This window comes from Canis lupus, chromosome 1 (genome assembly GCF_048164855.1).
Source record: "Canis lupus baileyi chromosome 1, mCanLup2.hap1, whole genome shotgun sequence".
In the NCBI taxonomy this organism is placed as follows: domain Eukaryota; kingdom Metazoa; phylum Chordata; class Mammalia; order Carnivora; family Canidae; genus Canis; species Canis lupus.
This window is the reverse complement of record NC_132838.1, coordinates 108,008,812-108,029,195: the sequence shown is the minus strand read 5'-3', so window position 1 is coordinate 108,029,195 and position 20,384 is coordinate 108,008,812. Positions and strand designations below refer to the sequence as shown.

The 20,384-nt window shown below is 49.4% G+C and overlaps 2 protein-coding genes across 6 annotated transcripts in view; both read right to left on the bottom strand.

Annotated features, from left to right (window-relative positions):
• Positions 1–8,707, bottom strand: part of HSD17B14 (hydroxysteroid 17-beta dehydrogenase 14) — an 18,912-nt gene extending 10,205 nt beyond the window's left edge. For both annotated transcript variants that reach the window (XM_072772275.1, XM_072772285.1), the window contains exons 1-6: positions 8,575–8,707; positions 8,038–8,237; positions 7,486–7,524; positions 7,243–7,325; positions 6,697–6,763; positions 2,416–2,507 (exon numbers count right to left, since the gene is read on the bottom strand). In XM_072772275.1, the coding sequence (XP_072628376.1) occupies positions 2,416–2,507; positions 6,697–6,763; positions 7,243–7,325; positions 7,486–7,524; positions 8,038–8,125 (369 nt within the window). In that variant the 5' untranslated portion in view covers positions 8,126–8,237; positions 8,575–8,707. The remainder of the gene's footprint in view (positions 1–2,415; positions 2,508–6,696; positions 6,764–7,242; positions 7,326–7,485; positions 7,525–8,037; positions 8,238–8,574) is intronic.
• The window catches only part of PLEKHA4 (pleckstrin homology domain containing A4), a 26,279-nt gene continuing 14,556 nt past the window's right edge, over positions 8,662–20,384 (bottom strand). For all 4 annotated transcript variants that reach the window (XM_072772203.1, XM_072772210.1, XM_072772215.1 and 1 more), the window contains 6 exons: positions 19,720–19,819; positions 19,571–19,647; positions 11,141–11,302; positions 10,177–10,235; positions 9,444–9,556; positions 8,662–9,123 (listed from right to left, as the gene is read on the bottom strand). In XM_072772203.1, the coding sequence (XP_072628304.1) occupies positions 8,864–9,123; positions 9,444–9,556; positions 10,177–10,235; positions 11,141–11,302; positions 19,571–19,647; positions 19,720–19,819 (771 nt within the window). In that variant the 3' untranslated portion in view covers positions 8,662–8,863. The remainder of the gene's footprint in view (positions 9,124–9,443; positions 9,557–10,176; positions 10,236–11,140; positions 11,303–19,570; positions 19,648–19,719; positions 19,820–20,384) is intronic.

The window sequence follows — 20,384 nt, the reverse complement described above, 5'->3', positions numbered from 1 at the left end:
GCAGTGGTGGTGGTGTGTGTGTGTGGGGGGAACATAAGCCAAAACCCCCACTCCTTTCTTTCTCAAATCCACCCCCACATCTAGTCTACAAGGAAACCCTGACAATACTACCTTCAAAATGGGTCCAGAATCAGAATACTTCCCACCAAATCCACAGCCACCCAATGGCCTCGTGGGATTCAAATCACCTCCTGCCTGGACCATCCAGTCAGTGCCCTCCCTGGGCACACTGCCAAAGCCCTTGCCCCCTGCCTGTTCCCCATGTGGCCGCTGGTTGCCATTTACAGCAGCTCACTTCCTTGGCTCCAGGCTCAAGTACCAAAGCAAAATCCTCTCCATGGTTGACAAGGCCAGATATGATCTAGGTTCTTTTGTCCCCTTTATACTCTCACCTCCTGTTATTCCTCCTACACTCGGAGCAGTTCCCACCCCAGGGCCTTTGCACAGGCTGTTCTCTGCTGGACCACTCTGCCTCACACACATCCTTGAGGTCTGACTCAAATGTCACCTCTCAGAGAAGCCTTCTGACTACCTCCACCCTGTCTAAAAGAGCAACACATAAATACTCTTAAACAAACAAACAAAAAAACCTCATCTGGTAAAGACACATACTAAATGACACACATGTAAAATATGTCTGAGATTTGCTTTAAAAAGCTCCAGCAAGGGATTCCTGGGTGGCTCAGTGATTGAGCATCTGCCTTTGGCTCAGGGTGTGATCCCGATCTGGGGATCAAGTCCTGCGTTGGGCTCCCTGTGAGGAGCCTGCTTCTCTCTCTGCCTGTGTCTCTGTCTCTCTGTGTCTCTCATGAATAAATAAATAAAATCTTTAAAAAAAATAAAAAAAATAAAAATAAAAAGCTCCAGCAAAAGAGGCACTTGGGTAGCTCAGTTGGTTGAACATCAGACTGTTGATTTTGGCTCAGATCATGATCTCAGGGTCCTGAGATAGAGCCCCACATGAGGCTCTGTGCTCAGTGGGGAGTCTGCTTCTCTCCCTCTCTCTTTGCCCTTCCCCTCCCTAAAACAAATAAACAGATCTTAAAAGAAAAGAAAGAAAAAAATGAAGAGTCCACAGGAGGAATGACAGAATGTTGATAATGCTGGGTGACGGGTGTGAGGAATTCAGTACATCTCTCCACTTTTGTGTATGCTTGCAAAATGTCAAAATAAAAAGTTTCATATGGGCACCCAGGTGGCTCAGTTAGTTCAGCATCTGACTATTGATCTCAACTCAGGTCTCAATCTCAGGGTCATGAGTTCAAGCCCCACATTGGGCTCCACGCTGGGCATGGAGCCTGCTTAAAAAAAAAGTTTTGGGACACCTGGGTGGCTCAGTTGTTGAGCGTCTGCCCTTGGCTCAGGGCATGATCCCGGGGTCCTGGGGTTGAGTCCAGCATCAGATTCCCTGCAGGGAGCCTACTTCTCCCTCTGCCTGTGTTTCTGCCTCTCTCTCTGAGTCTCCCATGAATAAATACATAAAATTTTTAAAAAATTTTTATAAAAAAACAGGGGATCCCTGGGTGGCTCAGCGGTTTCGCGCCTGCCTTTGGCCCAGGGTGCAATCTTGGAGTCCCGGGATCGAGTCCCGCATCAGGCTCCTGGCATGGGGCCTGCTTCTCCCTCTGCCTGTGTCTCTGCCTCTCTCTCTCTCTCTATCATAAATTTAAAAAAAAATTTTATAAAAAAACAGCATTTGTACCTGTCCATCACATGCATGGCACTTATCACTCGCTGACATTAAGATCTATTTACTTGCTCACCTCCTGTCTCCCCCGTTAGCATGTCAGCTCCCCAGGGGCAAGGATGTTTGTCTTGTGCTGGATGCACAATGCTCAGCACATGGCTGGTACTAAACAAATATTTGCTGAATGAATTAAAGTGTGCTATGATGAAAATAAATAAGCTGTTGCAGAGAATAAATATGTATGTGTGAGTGCCACAGAAGCATGAACGGTTGGGAAGGAGAGGCCATTCTGAAGAGCTGGCATTTCAACTACAATGGTAAGTAGGAGGCTTTTATGGGAAGATTCAGAGGGTAGGGTGGTAAGGGGAAAAACTCATTGTTCCCCATGGCTATTTGCTGGGTGGCAAAGCTGTAACTGCCTCTCATTGACTCCTCGCCTCAATCCCTCCTCCTGCCCCTCCATCCCACCCTTATTCCTATTACTCCCCAACTCTATATCAGCACACCACTTTAGAAGGTTCTAGAAGGTCCCTAAGAAGACTGGGCCAGGTCACCACACAGCTAGCTTCTGCTGGATGTAGGGATTAGCACCCATATATTGGCTATAAAGTTAGAGTCCTTTTGGAATAAGCAACGCAGCAGAAACATTCTGCTCCAAGAAGAAGTGGATCTGACAATCTCCCGGTCAGGAGGCCACCTGGCCTGACAGCTTGGGCCATAGTTCTCACCTTGGTCACGGTGTATGTCCCCAGCAGGTTCAGCTCCAACAGCTGCCTGAAGCCCTCGGCAGAGGTCTCCTCGGGCCACTGCGGAGGTGGATCTAAGGGAGGGGGTGGGAGACACAGAAGCAGAAGGAATGAGGGAGTGACACAGGGAAGAAATGAAGATATGGTCCGGTCGGGGGTGGCTGACAAGAGGGGCAGGGATCACAGGGAAGAAAGGAGGTGAATTAAAAAGTGGTCTCAGGCCAGAAGTCCCAGCTTCCAATATGAGCCTCTGCCACTTCTGGCTGTGTGACTTTTTAGTAAGTCACTTTGCCTCTCTGTGTCTCAGTCTCCTTATCTACAGAAGGACAACACTTGGCTCTCGGGCTGAGAAAGTTCCACCCAAAGCTGGGAGCGCCTGAGTGGCTCAGTGGGTAGAGCATCCAACACATGATCTCAGGTCTTGATTTCAGGGTTGTGAGTAGAAGCCCTTTGTTGGGTGTGGACCTTAGTTTAAAAAAAAACAAAACAAGGAAATTTCCCAAGTCAGAGTGTCTGGCTGTCTGGGTCAGAGTTGTAAATTTGAGATTGGATGCAGAGATTACTTGAAAATAAAATCTTTAAAGGGCACCTGGGTAGCTCAGTGGTTGAGCATCTATCTGCCTTTGGCTCAGATCCAGGGATGGAGTCCCATATCGGGCTCCCCACAGGGAGTCTGCTCTTCCCTCTGCCTCTCTTTGTGTCTCTCATGAGTAAATAAATAAAAATTAATTAATTAATTAATCTATTTTTTAAAAATAGTAAAAATAAAAATTAAATTAAATCTTTATAAAAGGGCAGCCCAGGGCAGCCCCGGTGGCATAGCGGTTTGGCGCCGCCTGCAGCCTGGGGTGTGATCCTGGAGACCTGGGATTGAGTCCCGCATCAGGCTTCCTGCATGGAGCCTGCTTCTCCCTCTGTCTGTGTCTCTGCCCCTCTATGAATAAAGAAACAAAATTTAAAAAAAGGCGGGGGGGCAGCCTGGGTGGCTCAGCGGTTTGGTGCTGCCTTCTTCTGCCCAGGGTGTGATCCTGGAGACCCAGGATCGAGTCCCCATCGGGCTCCCTGCATGGAGCCTGCTTCTCCCTCTGCCTGTGTTTCTGCCTCTCTTTTTCTCATGAATTTAAAAAAAAAAAAAAATCTTAAAAAAATTTTTCTCTCAGGAGTCAATATTTGGGCCTAATACTTAGCCCCATAACATATTTGTAAAATAAATAGGAGGAATTGGTGGGAGGGGAGGGGGTGTGGGTGGAGGGACAGAAAAATCAATGTTCAGAGGAAAAGGAGGTGGAAAGATAGGGGAATAAGAATTAGGAGAAAACACAGGCAGTGGGGAGAGGCCACCTTGAAGGCTCCAAGGCTTTAGGAGGCCAGGGGAGGAAGGCACAATGAAGGGGGAAAACAAGATGGCAGGCAGGAAGCTGAGGGAATCTTGGATTGTTCCTCCCCAAGGACCCAGGGCTTGTGGCTTGGCTTCCTTCAAGGATCTATTCAAATATCTTCAGGGAACCGACCCTGGATCCTGTTTAAAACAGCCCCTTGGGACACCTGGGTGGCTCAGCGGTTGAGCGCTTGCTGTTCTCTCTCTGTGTCTCTCATGAATAAATAAATTAAATCTTTAAAACAAACAAAAAAAACCCAGCCTCTGGAAAAAAACCAAACAAACAAAAAGCTCCTGCCATTCTCTAGACCCTAAACAGCTTGTTTTGTTTTAAGTAAGCTCTATGCCTAATGTGGGGCTTAAATTCACGACCCCGAGACCAAGAGTTGCAGCCTCCACCAACTGAGCCAGCCGGGTGCCCCAATTTTATTTCTCTTTATAGCCTTTATCACCACCAAACATGCTAGTATATATAGTCGATTCTCATTATTCAAGGCAGTTATAGTCTATAAAGTTCCAGTGAATACTGAATTAGGGAATATTCACCACTGTTCCTCTGGGAAAGAGGTACATATTATATAATAGTATGTAATATTACAGACTAAATGCGTTTCCCCACCCCCCGAGATTCATATGTTGAAATCCTAACCTTCCATGCAATGGCACTTGGAGGTGAAACCTATGGGAGGAGATTTTATTTTATTATTATTATTATTATTTTAAATATTCTTATTTTATTATTTTTAAAATATTTTATTTATTTATTCATGAGAGACACAGAGAGAGACACAGGCAGAGAGAGAAGCCGGCTCCCATCAGGGACCCTGATGTGGGACTTGATCCCAGGATCCCGGGATCACGACCTGAGCCGAAGGCAGATGCTCCACCACTGAGCCACCCAGGTGTCCCAGAAGGGGATTTTAAGTGGAGAGGATGGACCTCTCATGAATGGGATTAGTGCACTTAGACCCAGCAAGAAGCAGGCCCTCACCAGACACGAATATGCTGGCACTTGGATCTTGGGATTTCCTAGCCTCCAAATCTGTGAGAAGTAAATGTTTGTTGTCTGAGCCCTCCCCTTAGGTGGTATTTCTGTTCCAGGAGCCCAAACTGGCTGACACTATATATATGTATGCACATAGACATGTGTATACACACAGGCATATAGATATTTGCATATCTAACAGATTATAGTCTTAAATCCTAAAAACAACTCCTAATTCTAAAAAACAATAATCCTAGAACATAGTCTTAAATCCTAAAAACAACTCCTAATCCTAAAAACAATAAAATAGACTCCATTTTATTTATTTTGCAAACAAAGAAACAAGGCTCAGAGATGTTAAGAGATTGGCTAGAAGCCGGCAGTGTTGGAATTTTAACCCATCCAGTGGGCCCCAGGGCAGCTCCTTGCACTTCCATAGTCTCCATCCTCTGAAATCAGAGGGCACAGCTACACCTAGTTTGACCTTAACTGAGAACATGTGCTTCAGGCAAAGGGAATTTTTGTTGCTACTCCATACTTGTCCACAAATACATGGAAAGCATAGTGAGTACTGATGCTGAGATTACAAAAAAAATTTTTTTGCAAGTTGGTGACTTCACAAACACAGGAATCCATGGATGAGGCAGATTAACTATCATTTCTGGCCTATTTTTCTTACTCAAGAACGTGAATCCCAAGAAGACTAGAATGTTCTATCTATTGCGTTCACTGCCAGACACCTGGGTGGCTCAGTGGCTAAGCGTCTGCCTTTGGCTCAGGTCACTATCCCAGGGATCAAGTCCCACATTGGGTTCCCAAAGGGGAGCCTGCTTCTCTGCCTATGTCTCTGCCTCTCTCTGTGCATCTTTCATGAATAAATCTTAAAAAAATTTTTTTTTTCACTGCCAACTCCCCAGCCCCTAGGAAAGAACTTGGGACATGGTAGGCATTCAGTAAATATGTCTCAAATGTACAAAGGATACAGAGAGAAAGGATGAACTGGTATTCGCCATCTCTTTGATCTTTACAACAATATAAGGAGGAAAATGCAGCCCAGAGAGGGTGAGCCACTTGCTTAAAGTTGCCCAGCCAATACGCAGCGGTGGAGGGGGTGGGAGGGTTGTGCAGCCTGGGTGGCTCAGCGGTTTAGCGCTGCCTTCAGCTCAGGGCGTGACCCGGGATGGAGTCCCCCCATCAGGCTCCCTGCATGGAGCCTGCTTCTCCCTCTGCCTGTGTCTCTGCCTCTCCCTCTCTGTGTCTCTCATGAATAAATAAATAAAATCTTAAAAAAAAGCCAACAATAAGCAGCGGGGCACGTTGTGCAGCTGAAGAGGATGTCACTCTTATGACAGGCCTTGCTGTGTGACCTCAGTGCAATCAGTTCATCTCTCTGAGCCCTGGCTTACCAACATGAGAGATTCTTATGAAGGGTAAGTCGTTAAACTGACAGCATTTCCCCTTCAAAGGGGACCTTGAAGAGGACCTAAAAAACCACACTCATGAGGATACCTTCATAGTCATCAGCAAAGGGAAGGGTCATTGCCATCACTTCATAGATAAGCAAATTGAGACCACAAGATGGGAGCTGTTTCTTCAAGATATTTGTGATAATTATGAGGCCGAGTAGTTTATCTTATTCAATACCCACAACAACTCTGTTGTTCATGATCATCATTCCCATTCTAGAAACAGAAGAACTGAGGCCAGGATGGAACCAGCCATCCATGTGAGCCCCAGTGCAGGGCCTTCCAGGGCTGTACTGTCCCATCCAAGGAGACAGGGGGATGGGAAAGGGGATGGAGAAGACAGATGGGGAACTGAGGGGGAGGGAAAGGAAGGGATGGAAGCTGGGAGGTGGGTGGACACCAAGGGAGAATGGCCTGTGGGCCACACAACTCACGGTAGCCAGCGTTGTTGACTACACAATCCAGACGGCCAAAACGACGGACGGTCTCAGAAATGAGAGTCTGAGGACAAAGAGGTAAGTGAGCAGGGTTGGCACCCAGTCTTGAGGAGCCTGGACTCCCAAAAGCAAAGGGGAAAAAAAAAAAAAAAAGCAAAGGGGGAAAGAGGGGGAGGTGGATCACAGCCAAGGTGAAGGGAGCTACAGGAAGTGGGGGCTTCCCCTAAATCACCAGAGGGCTGGATATATTCACACTGCAGAGACCTGGTGTCCGGGTGGGGGGCAGAGGGTGGACATCAGAGAGACATTGACCGAAGTGAACGGATAGAATCCCAGAGGCGGGAGAGGAAGACTCTTCCAGAAGGAGATCCACTGTGAGGGATTTTTGTTGTTGTTGTTCCAGTCTATGTGACAGGTGTGACAAGAGCTCCATAGTGAGAGATAAAGGAGAAACTTTGCAGGAGACCCAGAACCTGGCCAGCAGAATCAGGGAAAGTCCGGAGCAGCAGTCTTTGGGGCCAGACAGGGTCAAGAATAGCTCACCTGCACATCTTTCTCCCGGGTCACATCACAGAGGATAAAGACAGTTCCAGTAAGCTCCTGCTCCAGGGCCCGGCCCCCAGACTCTGCAGGGAGAGAAGGGCTGGGGTCCAGACTCCTAGGTCTGAGGGAGGAGGGGCTGGGGTCCTGATTCTTGGGTCTGAGAGAGGAAAGGGCCTGGGGGTCCAGACTCCTGGGTGTGAGGGAGGAGGGGGCTGGGGTGAGGACCAAGGGACGCTCACTCACCATCTTTGTCACAGATAACCACTTGGGCCCCGTTTTGCACTGAGAATGGAAAAACAGGTTACTCCAGCACAGATCTTGGCAAAGGCCTCTGCTGCCCTCCTGTGGCCACCTGGAGTGGGGCCCATCTTTCCAAACGTTCCCCTCATGACCCCAAAGTCCCATGATGTTCCTCTAGAGCAAAGGGCAGAAGACTTGACCCATATTCTCCTTGGCCACTGTAGGTGCCTGCTGGGGTTCCTGAGCCCCCATCTCTGGGTTCCAGAATAAACCCGAAACCTGCAAGCCACATTCCCCCAGCCACCCCCACTTTGTAGATAGAATAACTGAGACCCAGAAAAAGAGAGTAACCATTTTTGGAGAACTGCCAAAAGCTCAGGCCCCAGGCTTAGGCTGTCAACCCTTTCATTAACATTGCAAATTGGGTTTTTATAGGCTAAGAATCTTGACTCCAGTACTGAAGTTCCCACACCCACTAGTTCCCAGGGTCCCTCCGCTCCCAATCTCTAATATTCCCCAAGCAGCCAGACCCTGACTCGCCAGACCCCTACTCACCGAAGGCTCTCGCGATCCCGGCTCCAATGCCGCGCCCGCCTCCTGTCACAACCACCACCTTCCCGGCATAGCGCGTCCCTGTTGCCATCCTGCTTCTGTCTGACTCTCCCTGTCACTCACTCTGCTTCTTTCCACCTCCACAGTCCAGTGAGGCCGTGGAGCAGAACCATAAATAGGGGCTGGATCCTGGAAGGCCGGCCCTGGGGGGGCGTTGCCAGGAAGGCCAGAAGCCTGGAAGTTTGCCCCCGCCCCCTCCTCCCTCAGACCCAGTTGTCTGGGGCCTCAGCTCCTCCTCCCTCAGACTCAGGAGCCCAGGCAACCAGCCCCTCCTCCGTCAGACCTAGGAGCCCAGGCCCCCAGCCCCTCTACTCTCAGACCCTCAGGCCCAGGAGTCCGGGTCCCCAGCCCCTCCACTCTCGGACCCAGGAGTCTGGGCCCCCAATCCCCTCCTTCCTCAAACTCAGGATTTACGGCATCCAACCCCCTCCTCCCTCAGACCCAGGAATCTAGGCCCTGCTTCTCCTTTTCCAGACCTACAGGTTTCAGACCGTCAGGACGCAGGAGGCCACGGCTCCAGCTCCGCCCTGAAGAGACCCCAGTGTCACAACCCCAAACAGACAGAAATTTATTGACTAAAAGTTCAAAGTTTTAATCCGAATTTGGACAAGTGTTGGGAAAACCAAACTTTGGCCCTGGAAACGTCTCCCACCCTAGGCCACCGCGGGGACCAGATCACGCCCCCCGGCGCCGAGAGCGGCTCCCGTCTCGGGGCGGTACCCCCGGGTCACGCCCCTCCCGCTCCGATTGGCTGCGGCGCTGGGGCGGGTCAGAAGCTGGACTGCAGCAGCGTGACTCGCAGAGGCCACGCCCCCTCCTCCTGGGTCAGGGCCGGGGGGGCGGTCCCGGATTCCCACGTGGGCTCCCAGGAGGCGGGGCCTGCGCCGCGCTCCCCACCTCCGCGGGAGAACCCGGCTGAGTGGGAATTAGCCACTGGAGATCTCGGGGGCGAGGTCCCCTGGGGGGTGGGGTCTGACGGAGGCGGCGGCGCAGGGGGAAGAGGGTCTCCTCGGGAGTCCAAGTTTCCACCTAGACAGCACGAGTGGGAAGTGAGAATGGCAAACTTGGGGACCCCTTTCCTCTCAGACCGAGGAGTCGAGCCCCCAGTCCCATCCTCCCTCAGACCCACAGGTCTGGCCCCACTCCCTTCCCCCGCCCCCCTGACCCAGGAGTCTTGAACCCCTGTCCCCTCCTGCCTGGGATCTGGAACTCCCAAGCCCTCTACGGCACTCTTCTCATCCAGACATAGGATTCCCAGCAGCTCTCACACTCCTCCGACCAGCAAGGACTCCAGGCTCTGGCTCCCTCTTCCCTAAAACCCAGGAGTCCAAGGTCCCCCAGCCCCTCACCTGTCATCAATCTGTGCCACTGCGACGCCTCAGTAGCCAGAGCATGAGAGAGGCTGAGGACTCGCTCCCGGTGACCTTCGGCTGTCGGCAAATAAGGGGTGGTGTTCCTGGGGCTAGAAAAAAAGAGAGAGGGATCCCTGGGTGGCTCAGCGGTTTAGCGCCTGCCTTTGCCCCAGGGCGTGATCCTGGAGTCCCGGGATCGAGTCCTGCATCGGGCTCCCTGCGTGGAGCCTGCTTCTCCCTCTGCTTAAGTCTCTGCCCCTCTCTCCCTCTGCTTAAGTCTCTGCCCCTCTATCTCTGTTTATCAAGAATAAATAAATAAATAAAATCTTAAAAAAAGAAAAAAAGAGATTTGGGGTCTTCTACAGTTAGCTAGTACCGCAGTGCCACGCGCGTCTTTCTGGGAGTTGTAGTCCCAAGCACGTGTCCCTAGAGGATCTTAAACACGGCGTGGCCTTCATAAACGTCCGCGTGCATTGTGGGATTTGTAGTCTATTCCCGACTAAAGTCCACCTGCTTTCCTGACGCAGGAGCAGAGTTTGCTATACCCCCAGTTCTGCAGTTTGGGGAGCTGCAGTTATCATGCGGACCTAGGGCTTTCTGATGCCCCAGGAATTCAAGAATCTCTAAAAGGTTCTTCAGTCTGTACCCGAGTACTCAAAAGACAGCAGTAATACTTTCCCTTTGGCAAACTGATTTCCTGCTTCTCCCCCTCCCAGTCCCAGTTCTATACCTGCTCCAGGATCCAGAGCTTCTGAGCCATTTGGGAGCTCCTGAGTGTCCCTGGACAGGCTGCAAAGGAATTAGGGCATTAAAATGCCTCACCTGGAAATTCCCACATTCTCATTTGGAGGGTGAAATGAATAGGGCTCAGAAAGGGAATGAAATTGCCCCAGGGACAATGTTTAATTTTTCATGCAGTCCTGGAAAACAGCAAGGGTGAAGAATATCCCACCTCATCCCCCCAACACACATCCTTTTGCGTTCTGGGAAATGACTTAGTGCAGAGCCCCTCTTCTTCATATGACCTACACAGGACTTACAGATGTGAGGCTGTGGCTCTGGATTCAAGCAGGGTAGCTTGAATGATCCAGATCACCCTCATCTGCTCGTGACAAAGCCAGGAACAGGCCCTCCCAATTCACAATTTTTGCCTCATAAACAATTATCTGAACTGCTTGTTGCCCTAAAACTAACTAGACACAGAGATAAACATCTGGTGTCAGCTGACTGAGACACCACCTCCTGATTACAAATATAATTCCAGCTGTTAAACCACCCTGCCGATGACTAGTTTAATTCCTCCCTAGAAGTCTTCGATGAAACCGTCGTGCCGAGAGACTCTTATCTTTGGATCTGGAATTCTCTCCCCATTGTGACAGTATGAGTATAACCATTTCCTTCCTTGCTCATTTATTTTTTCCCTTTGATAACATATAGTCACTAAGAAAGACAGGCTAGGCCCACAGATCTGTGACCCCCATCCTGAAAGAAGAACATTGGTGAAGAGGTCTCTGCCCCTACCCCTACCCCACTAGGGGAGGCATCAGCACAGGTACATGTTGGGGTGAATCTGGAAACCCAGCTCTGGGCAAAGAGGTAGGGAAATCCCCTTACAGAGAAACGGATGCTCACACTAGGAACAGAAGATCCATTACCACCCTACCGCCCCACCTTGCACCCTCTGTCCCCCTCACCCTTTGTTCTGCATCAGGCTGGCGTCTGGCTGGGGACAGTGTTCTCCCCAGAGTGAGAAGCCGGGGGGAGGCTGGGCGAGGGAGAGGCCGTCCAAACTCCTGGTTTCTGCGTATTCTCTCCATCTGCTCCCGAGCACTCATGCGAGGCCGGGCGAGGGGGACCTGGGGGGATAAGAAACACCTAGAGGCTCCAACACTGGGCTCCCCCCACCTTTCTCTCTCCCCTGAACCTCTTGGCCTCTAGTCTTGCCCTTTCCAGTAAGTTCACCACTGACTCAGAGGGATCTGGGATCTTTCTGCAGCCAGAGCTGATGCAGTCCTCCCATGCCTCCAAGCACCATCAGGGCAAAGGTGTTTGAGGCCCTACCTGCCTGTCTGGCCTCATTTCCATCAGTTACCCTGCTTGAATCCAGAGCCACAGCCTCACAAACACCCACATGTCCTGGACACACCCAGCTTCTTTGTACTGGTAGTCAGGAGCTGGGTTGTTCACTCTGGATTCCTTGTGGTGAAAAACAACTCTGACTCAGCTTAGACACAGCAAAAGGAGGAATGAGATGTATTAACTAAATTGTCAAGAGAATGGAGCACCTAGGTGGCTCAGTGGTTGAGTGTCTGCCTTTGGCTCAAGTCATGATCCCGGGGTCCTGGGATTGAGTCCTGCATCAGGCTTCCCACAGGGAGCCTGCTTCTTCCTCTATGTCTCTGTCTCTCTCTGTGTGTCTCTCATTAATAAATAAGTAAAATCTTGAAAAAAAAACTGTCAAGAGGATCAGTTTGGGTTGGCCTTTGAAAGGGCTTTGTGAGCTCTCTCTCGTCCTCAAAACCAGATGGACGACACACATAGGGACAATGTCATGTGATAACTGGAGTGGGGCAGCCACGAGCCAAGGATCTGCTAGAAGCTGGGACAGAGGCCTGAAACAGAACCTTCCCTGGTTCCTTCAGAGGGAGCATGGCCCTGATGACACCTCGATCATGGACTTCTAGCCTTAAGAACTTAAAGTTCAGGAGGACAGAGTTAAATGAAGAAGAAGGAGAGAAAAGGGAAGGGAAGGGAAGGGAAGGGAAGGGAAGGGAAGGGAAGGGAAGGGAAGGGAAAGAAGAAAAGAAAGAAAAGAAAAAAGAAAAGAAAAGAAAAGAAAAGAAAAGAAAAGAAAAGAAAAGAAAAGAAAAGAGCCCTCCATTAAAAAGAAACCAGAATTCTGGAGAGAATCCCAAGGGTGTGGCTGGACCACCGGTTTGCTAAGAGATCAGGCGTAGGACATGTGGATCCAGGAAATCAGCTCAGCAGAAATGCTGCCAGCTTGAATTGAAGGGGGGCAGAGGCGGCACGAAATGCAGGAAGGCTGTCATTCAGGCAGGAAACAGGGGGACAGATCTCTCGGGATAGAGACATGTGTTATCATCCAGGAAGCTGGGGCCATATGGACACAGACACACACAGCAAGAATGCCATGGGAACAGCTGGAGTTCTGCTCCCACTAGTCAAGGGAATATCAGATGCCTGGGAACAGACCCTTCCTTTGTGCCTTTGGAAGGAGCATGCCCTGCTGACACCTTGATTTCAGACTTCTAGCCTACGGCTCTAAGACAAGAAATTTGTTGTTTATTTATTTTTAAATATTTTACTTATTTATTTGACAGAGAGATAGTGAGAGAGTACAAGCAGGGGGAGGGGCAGAGGGAGAGGGAGAAGCAGGCTCCCCCATGAGCAGGGAGCCTGAAGCAGGGCTTGGTCCCAGGACCCTGAGATCATGACTTGAGCCGAAGGCAGACGCTTAAACGACTGAGCCACCCAGGTGCCCCTAAATTTGTTGTTTAAACAAGCAAAATCAGAGACAAGAGAAGTCTTAGCTGCAGCCTCTAGCTAGAAAATTCTAGGGTGCCACCTTGGATCTGCTGCATAGTGTAGGCCGAACACTAGTTTAGTCTGGTTTGCTCTGATATGGCCAATCCTGAGTCATATGTCCACCTGCTGTATAAATGATGGCCCCTGGATATTGACCTGTATTTTTTCTTCGCAGCAGGCCAGACCATTGGCCCAAAGCCTGCCATCACTGAATTCCAAGGTTCACACATCCACTTGTTTTAAACGAAGCCCAAGTAGGCAGATAATTGTAGACATTTACAGCCTGCCCGCTTCAAGCTCGCAGGAAACAGTGCCTCGCATCTGCTAGCTGCAGATAAGATAAACTAGCAGCTGTAAAAGACTCCAAGCGGCTGCTGCCCTTGGGAGCTCTCCGACCCAGAGACACAGGCCATCCAAGCTTTCTGGGCCAGTGACCTGTGGAGTGTCTCACACTGTGAGGGACTTCTCTCACTGGCCAAACTGCCCAGGTGTGGACCGAATAGAGCTCGTGTGTGCCACTACTACCACCTCCCGGTCATATCCTTCCTTGATGGGCTCTGAAATCCTTGGAACCCAGGACAGTCACCACCCCTGAGCTGTGAACAGAAAGAACCACATGGTTGGCTCAGTGCTGTTCAAAGCAGCCCTGAAGGCCCACATCCTGCCCGCACGCCTGGGAAAATCACAAAGTTCCTCTCCTTGGAAAGGACTAATTGATGGCTTTGTATTTATGATAATGATAATAAGTAAGCACCAGAAATGCTTTTAAATGTTTGATCAAAGGCACCTGGGAAAAAAAAAGAAAAAAAAAGGCACCTGGGTGGCTCAGTTGGTTAAGCATCTGCCTTCCGCTTGGGTCATGATCCCGGGGTGCTGGGATCGAGCTCTATGTTGGGCTCCCTGCTCATCAGAGAGTCTGCTTCTCCCTCTACCTCCTCCCCACCGCTCATGCACGTGCACATGCCCGCACTCTCAAATAACTAAATAATATCTTTATTTTTTTAAAAAGGGGTATGTTGATATGCGTGGGTGGCTCAGCGGTTGAGCGTCTGCCTTCGGCTCAGGGCGTGATCCCCGGATCCAGGATCGAGTCCCGCATCGGGCTCCTTGCAAGGAGCCTGCTTCTCCCTCTGCCTGTGTTTCTGCCTCCCTCTGTGTGTCTCTCATGAATAAAAATAAAATCTTAAAAAAAAAAAAAAAAAAGGTGTATGTCCTTGAAAACAGGGACTAAAATGGGACTCAGCCTGGCATTCAAGAAGAGTCAGGAGATGTTTGTTGCTCTGAATTGAACAACCCTGCAGTTTTGGCAGATGGGGTTCTGGAGGCCTCAGTTCTGTGCTCCTGAGACACCTTGTGCAGATGTATGGGTTGTTCACTGTCCAAAGGCTGGGCACCTCCATTGACCAAGCCGTGCACCGCCTTCCCAGAGGAGGCCCCAGTCTCCAAATTCACAAAAAAGGCATCCTTATAGGCTAGCAGAGATTTTCGCTTCCTAAGGCCAGGACATTTGCACCAGCTATTTCCCTGGTGAATTCCCCATTTGGCAAATTCTAACTCATTCTTCAAGGTCTCTCTGCCTCCAGGAAACCATCCCTCAACACATCCAGGCTGTCTGGGAGCTGCCCTCCGGAGTCACTTAGTGTCTTGTGCTTTCACCATGACAGCAAGCACACACCTCCCTCTGTTCTGATTGTGTTCATGCCCAGATCTCCTCAATGCCTGGGATGTAGCCTGATTCAGCTCAGCAACTGCAGTGCCCAGCAAAACACAGTACACAGGAGGCCCAGGCCCTGGCCCTGATACTCCCTCTCAATAGTGCCAATGAGAATGAATAATCTCAAACAGGAAGTTTAGAATTAATCAGCATAGTCAAACCTGGATTCCTCACCTTCCCACCACCCTACACCTGCCTCATCTCCTGCAGGAGTGACCCGCACTCTCTCGGTTGGGGGGGCGGTGCGGCCAAGGACCTTGTCATTATTCCCGACTCCTCATACCCTACCTCTCCTGTGCCAGGAGATCTTGCTGGCTCCACCTTCAAAGTCAGTTTCCCAAATCTCCTTTCTGCCATCCCCCACCAAAAAAAAAAAAAAAAAAAAAAAAAAACCCAAATCTAAAAACTGATGTGTTTTCCTAAACTTGGCATCAATATCCACCTGGTGTCATGACATACGACATCACTCTGAGTCGTGGAACAGCCTCTGTCACCCAGACTCCTGCAGTCCACTGATACTTTCTTGCCTTTTGTTACTGGTGACTTCCGGTTTACTTGATCTCTGAAGATGGGCAAAGGAGCCAAAGACAGCCCCATGGGTTACAGTGAAAAGAAGCAACAGGAGGATTGTTCCCTTCCAAGAGCTCAAAGCAAATGCAACACAGGACTAAGGGCTCTGAGAATGTTTCAAATGACCCGGCAGCAGGGACACCCTGGACAGCTCAGTTGGAAGAGTGGGCAACACTTGATCTTGGGGTTGTTAATTTGAGCCCCACATTGGGTATGGAGATTACTGGGGGAAAAAAAAAACCTAAAAAAATAATAAAATAAAATGACCTCTTTGTCCCAAAGTCTTCAAGCAACCAGATCTAGGGTCAGGGGAGAAGATGATGCCGAACCTTGTTATTTCTGACCACAGTGGCCAGGTGCATGGAGAAGCCCCCACTGGACCCCAGCAGTGACTTGCCCATTGGGCATTCATTACTGTGACATTCAGAGATTCAAGAGAATTACCTAGATGACACTAAGACCATTAGGGGCACAGGGGATGACTCCCCACGGAAGAAAAGGTGAAATGAGTGATCCGTTATCAGGGAGCAAGAATGCCTGTCCCCTTCAAAGGCCCTTCTAGCTGGACCAAGAATCGAATTGACACAAGACAATATTAGGTGGAGAAATTCAGATTTAATGGCAGACGCACGGGGAATCCACACATACGTGGAAATTCCAAAGGCAGACAGGCAAAACAAGGTATGTGTTTCAATCTGAACCACGAAGAAGGGGGCAGGGGTCTGGGACTTCAGAGGAAAGAAATGCATTTCACAGGGTGATTAGGAGGGCAGATGTTTAGGAATCAGATGTTTGCCCTGCCCTAGAGATGGGCCACTCAGATAAAATTTATCTCAGCTAATAACCCCTATTCTGGGAAAGACTCTCAATTTAGGTTCTTCTATATAGTTAAGGAAGGACAAAGGTTTTTCTTGAGCCCGTAGGGTCTCAGTTGCCTTCAGTTCAGAATAATTTTCATGCCAAAGTGGCCTATGGTGGGGAGGTCCTACCCTCAGCCCCTATACAGTTCATGGCTGATCATCAACACTGTGTGTTTATCAGTGACCAAGAAATTCCAACTGGCTTGCTCAATTAAAATGAGACCTCCAGGGTGGGTGGGTGGCTCAGTTAGAAAAGTGTTGGCTCAGGTCATGATCTCAGGGTTATGAGATCCAGCCCCAAACAAGGCTCTGCACTGCGTGTGGAACCTGCTTAGGATTCTCTCTCTCCTTCTCCCTCTGCCCCTCTCCTCCTCCCTCTCTAAAAAAAAAAAACCAAACAATCCCTCCCCCTCAAAAAAACCCTGAGGCTTTCCAGACAAGATCCTTTGTTAAGGAGTAGGGGACAAAGCAAGAAACCCTACAAAGGCCAGTTGTCTCATCCCTAGGGAACCTCACTCCTAACCCTGCCTCAGATTTCCAACTACAACTGGATGATGGGGTTGATGGCTTGATCAATGACCCCTGTCTCCAGAGTCCTCACACCAGCAGATGTCATGAGCATTGACTGCATGCGAATACCCAGGTGCCTCGCCACATCTGTACTGGATGTGTGACATAATGTTTTACGAAACCTTCTCCCCAGAGATAAAAAGTTCCTGGGATGCCTGGGTGGCTCAGTCAGTTAAGCGTGGAACTCTTGATTGGGGCTCAAGTCATGATCTCAGGGTCATGACGTCCAGCCCTATATCGGGCTCCATGTTCAGTGAGGGGTCTGCCTCTCCCTCTCCCTCTGTTCCTCCCCACTTGAGTGTGCTCTCTCTCTAATGAAAAATAAATAAAATCTTTTTAAAAAGAGATAAAAAGTGCCTGGTATTTATAATCTATTTTTTTAAATCTATTTTTATTACATTCTGACTCGATGGATCATTCCATTATTCACTGCTCTATTTTTAAAAACTTGACATTTAAATTGAGACATTATTTATAAATTGAATCCCATTTAAGTATGAATATTCATACGTACTGCTAGAGGAATGTAATGTGTCTGATTAAGGGCGCTGTGCCAGACGTCACTGGCATATACATAGTATATGCATCCTATTACCAGCCTAGCATCTGCAAAGTTTTGCCTAATCATTTTTTTAAGATTTTATTTATTTGAGACAGCGAGAAAGACCACAAGCAGGGGGACGGGGAGAGGGAGAGGGAGAAGCAGGCTCCTCAATGAGCAGGGAGCCCGATGTGGGGCTCAATCTCAGGACCCTGAGATCAAGACCTGAGCTGACTGGAGCACTGAAGCATCCCTAGGATCTGCAAATTCTTGCATTTTGAATTACACCTGGTCCCCTGGATAAAATTTGCAGGTCGGTTAACTAGAATTTACCTCCCTCTCGACATCTCCAGTGCTTCTACCCTAGAGGAAATTACGGTTATCTCCTGCCTGGATGGTCCTCACTGGGTCCCCGCCTCCGTGCTCCTGCCACATTTTGTTCCCCAGATGGCCGGCAGAGGGCGCCAGCTCCCGCTTACGGCTCAGAATCCGCTGCGGCTCCCTCCTGGGGCTCACAGGGCAGGCGGGCAGGACCCCAAGACCCAGCACCATCCACCCCCAGAACCCATCTCTCCTCTCCTCTCCACCCCTCTCCCCCTCGCTCGCTCGCTCACTCGGTTCCAGACATACTGCCTTTCTAGCGGCTCCTGCAACACGCCAGGCCCACTCCTGCCCCAGAACCTCTACAAAGGCTGTTCCCTTTGCCTATAATGCTCTTCCACCCAAGGCTCCTTCCCTTATCTCCTCACCCTGTTGGTGTTCTGTTTTTACTTCTTTAGCACTTACAACGTATAAAATAATGTCAAAAAAAATAATAATGTCAAGCAGATGGATTATTATCTGGTTCTTCCCACTAGAAGGTTGGATTCATGAGGGAAGGATTTTTTTCCCTCTTCTTGTTCATGTTTGTGCCTGAAACAAACATGCTCTATGCAATAGAACTTTTTATGATGGTGGCAATGTTCTGTGTCTGCTCTGTCTGGCAGGATAGCTGCTGGTCACGGGGTATCCCCTAAGCACCTGAAATGCAGTGAGTGACAGTGATTTTTAAATTTTATTTCATTTTAATCCATTTAAAAAAAAGATTTTATTTATTTATTCATGAGAAACACAGAGAGAGAGGCAGAGACACAGGCAAAGGGAGAAGCAGGCTTCATGGAAGGAGCCCAATGTGGGACTTGATCTGGGACCAGGATCACGCCCTAGGCTGAAGGCACTCAACCACTGAGCCACCCAGGTGTCCCTCACTTGAATTCATTTAAACTTAAATAGTTACACATGGCTATTGGTTATCTTATTGGACAGCCATGAGGTTTTTTTGTTTTTTTTGTTTTTTTTTAAGATTTCTTTCTTTCTGGGGATCCCTGGGTGGCGCAGCGGTTTGGCGCCTGCCTTTGGCCCAGGGCGCGATCCTGGGAACCCGGGATCGAATCCCACGTCGGGCTCCCGGTGCATGGAGCCTGCTTCTCCCTTGGCCTGTGTCTCTGCCTCTCTCTCTCTCTCTGTAACTATCATAAATAAAAAAATAAAAAAAAAAAAAGATTTCTTTCTTTCTTTGAGAGAGTGGGAGCAGGAGGGGCAGAGGGAGAGGGAGATAGAATCTCAGGCTGGCTTGGCACTGAGCACAGGGCCTGATGCGGGGCTCGATCCCACAACTCTGAGATCACCACCTGAGCCAAAACTAAGAGTCAGAGGCTCCATCAACTGTGCCACCCAGGGGACCCCAGACATGAGGATATTTAATAAATATTTGTCAAATGAATAAATGAAGTCCTTACTACACCTAAGCACTATTTTCTTTTTCCTTTTTTCAAAGATTTATTTGTTAATTTATGAGACACACAGAGAGAGGCAGAGACAAGCAGAGGGAGAAGCAGGCTCCCTGCAGGGAGCCTGATGTGGGACTCGATCCCAGGACCCCGGGGATCACACCCTAAGCCAAAGGGCGCGATCCCAGGACCCCAGGGATCACGCCCTGAGCCAAAGGCAGACATTCAAACACTGAGCCACCCAGGTGGCCCTCTAAGCACTATTTTCAAACTTAGTTTGCAATCTGGTTTGAATCTTCATATCAGCTCTGGGCAGAAGGAGCTACTAGGAGCTCCATTTTGCAGATGAGCAAATGCAAGCAGAGAGGATTCATATCTGACCCAAAATCACACAGCTTGGAAAGCGCAGAGACAAAATTCAATCTCAGCACTGAACAGATCTCACTCTCTCTGCTCTGGGGTATGACCTCAAAACTTTCTCCTAGGTGTCTGCCCAGAGTCAGGTTAAAGTGTTATGGATGTGGGGCCTGAGGATGCCACATGGACCAACCTACCTTGGTTCTAGGCTGTGGGGAAGCTGGGTGGTGACTCTCAGGACTGGAAGCCCGGGAGACCCTAGGAGATCCAAGACCTGGGAGGGCAGAACGGGACTTAGTGAAGGCAGGGAATGCCACGCAAGTCCCATCCAGCCCAGGACGCTCACCTGAACGAGGCGAGGAGAGGTCTCTGTCGCCCCCGGGGGGCCGCCCCCAGTCAGCCTCAGGGGACCGGGATGAACTCAGTTCCAAGGACTCAGGCAGGCTCTGGAGGGGTCAGGAAAGGAGAATAATGTTTATTATCATCATAACTACTGTTTTTCAGGCACTTAGCAACTGAGACAGCATGAATAGGAGTAAGATTGAAAATTGGTCTCATTTCAAATCTCAGTTCTGCCATTTATAAGCTGTGTGATCTTGGGCAAGTTACTTACCTCTCTAGGCCATATTTCATCGCTTTCTTTCTTTCTTTTTTTTTTTTAGAGATTTTATTTATTTATTCTTCAGAGACACAGAGAGGCAGAGACAGGCAGAGGGAGAAGCAGGCTCCCCGCGGGGAGCCTGATGCGGGACTCGATCCCAGGACCCCAGGATCACGACTTGAGCCAAAGGCAGACACTCAACCACTGAGCCATCGAGATGTCCCCATATTTCATCTTTGATATGAAGATTGAATCCATACATGTAAAGCACTTAGAACAGCAATTGGCCCACAGGGAGGCATTGTAAGTGCAAGGTTTTGTAACAATTATGCATCTGGAGCTGTGATAAAGCATTTGCATTATCTCATTGAATTCCCTCCATAGGGCAGCCCGGGTGGCTCAGGGGTTTA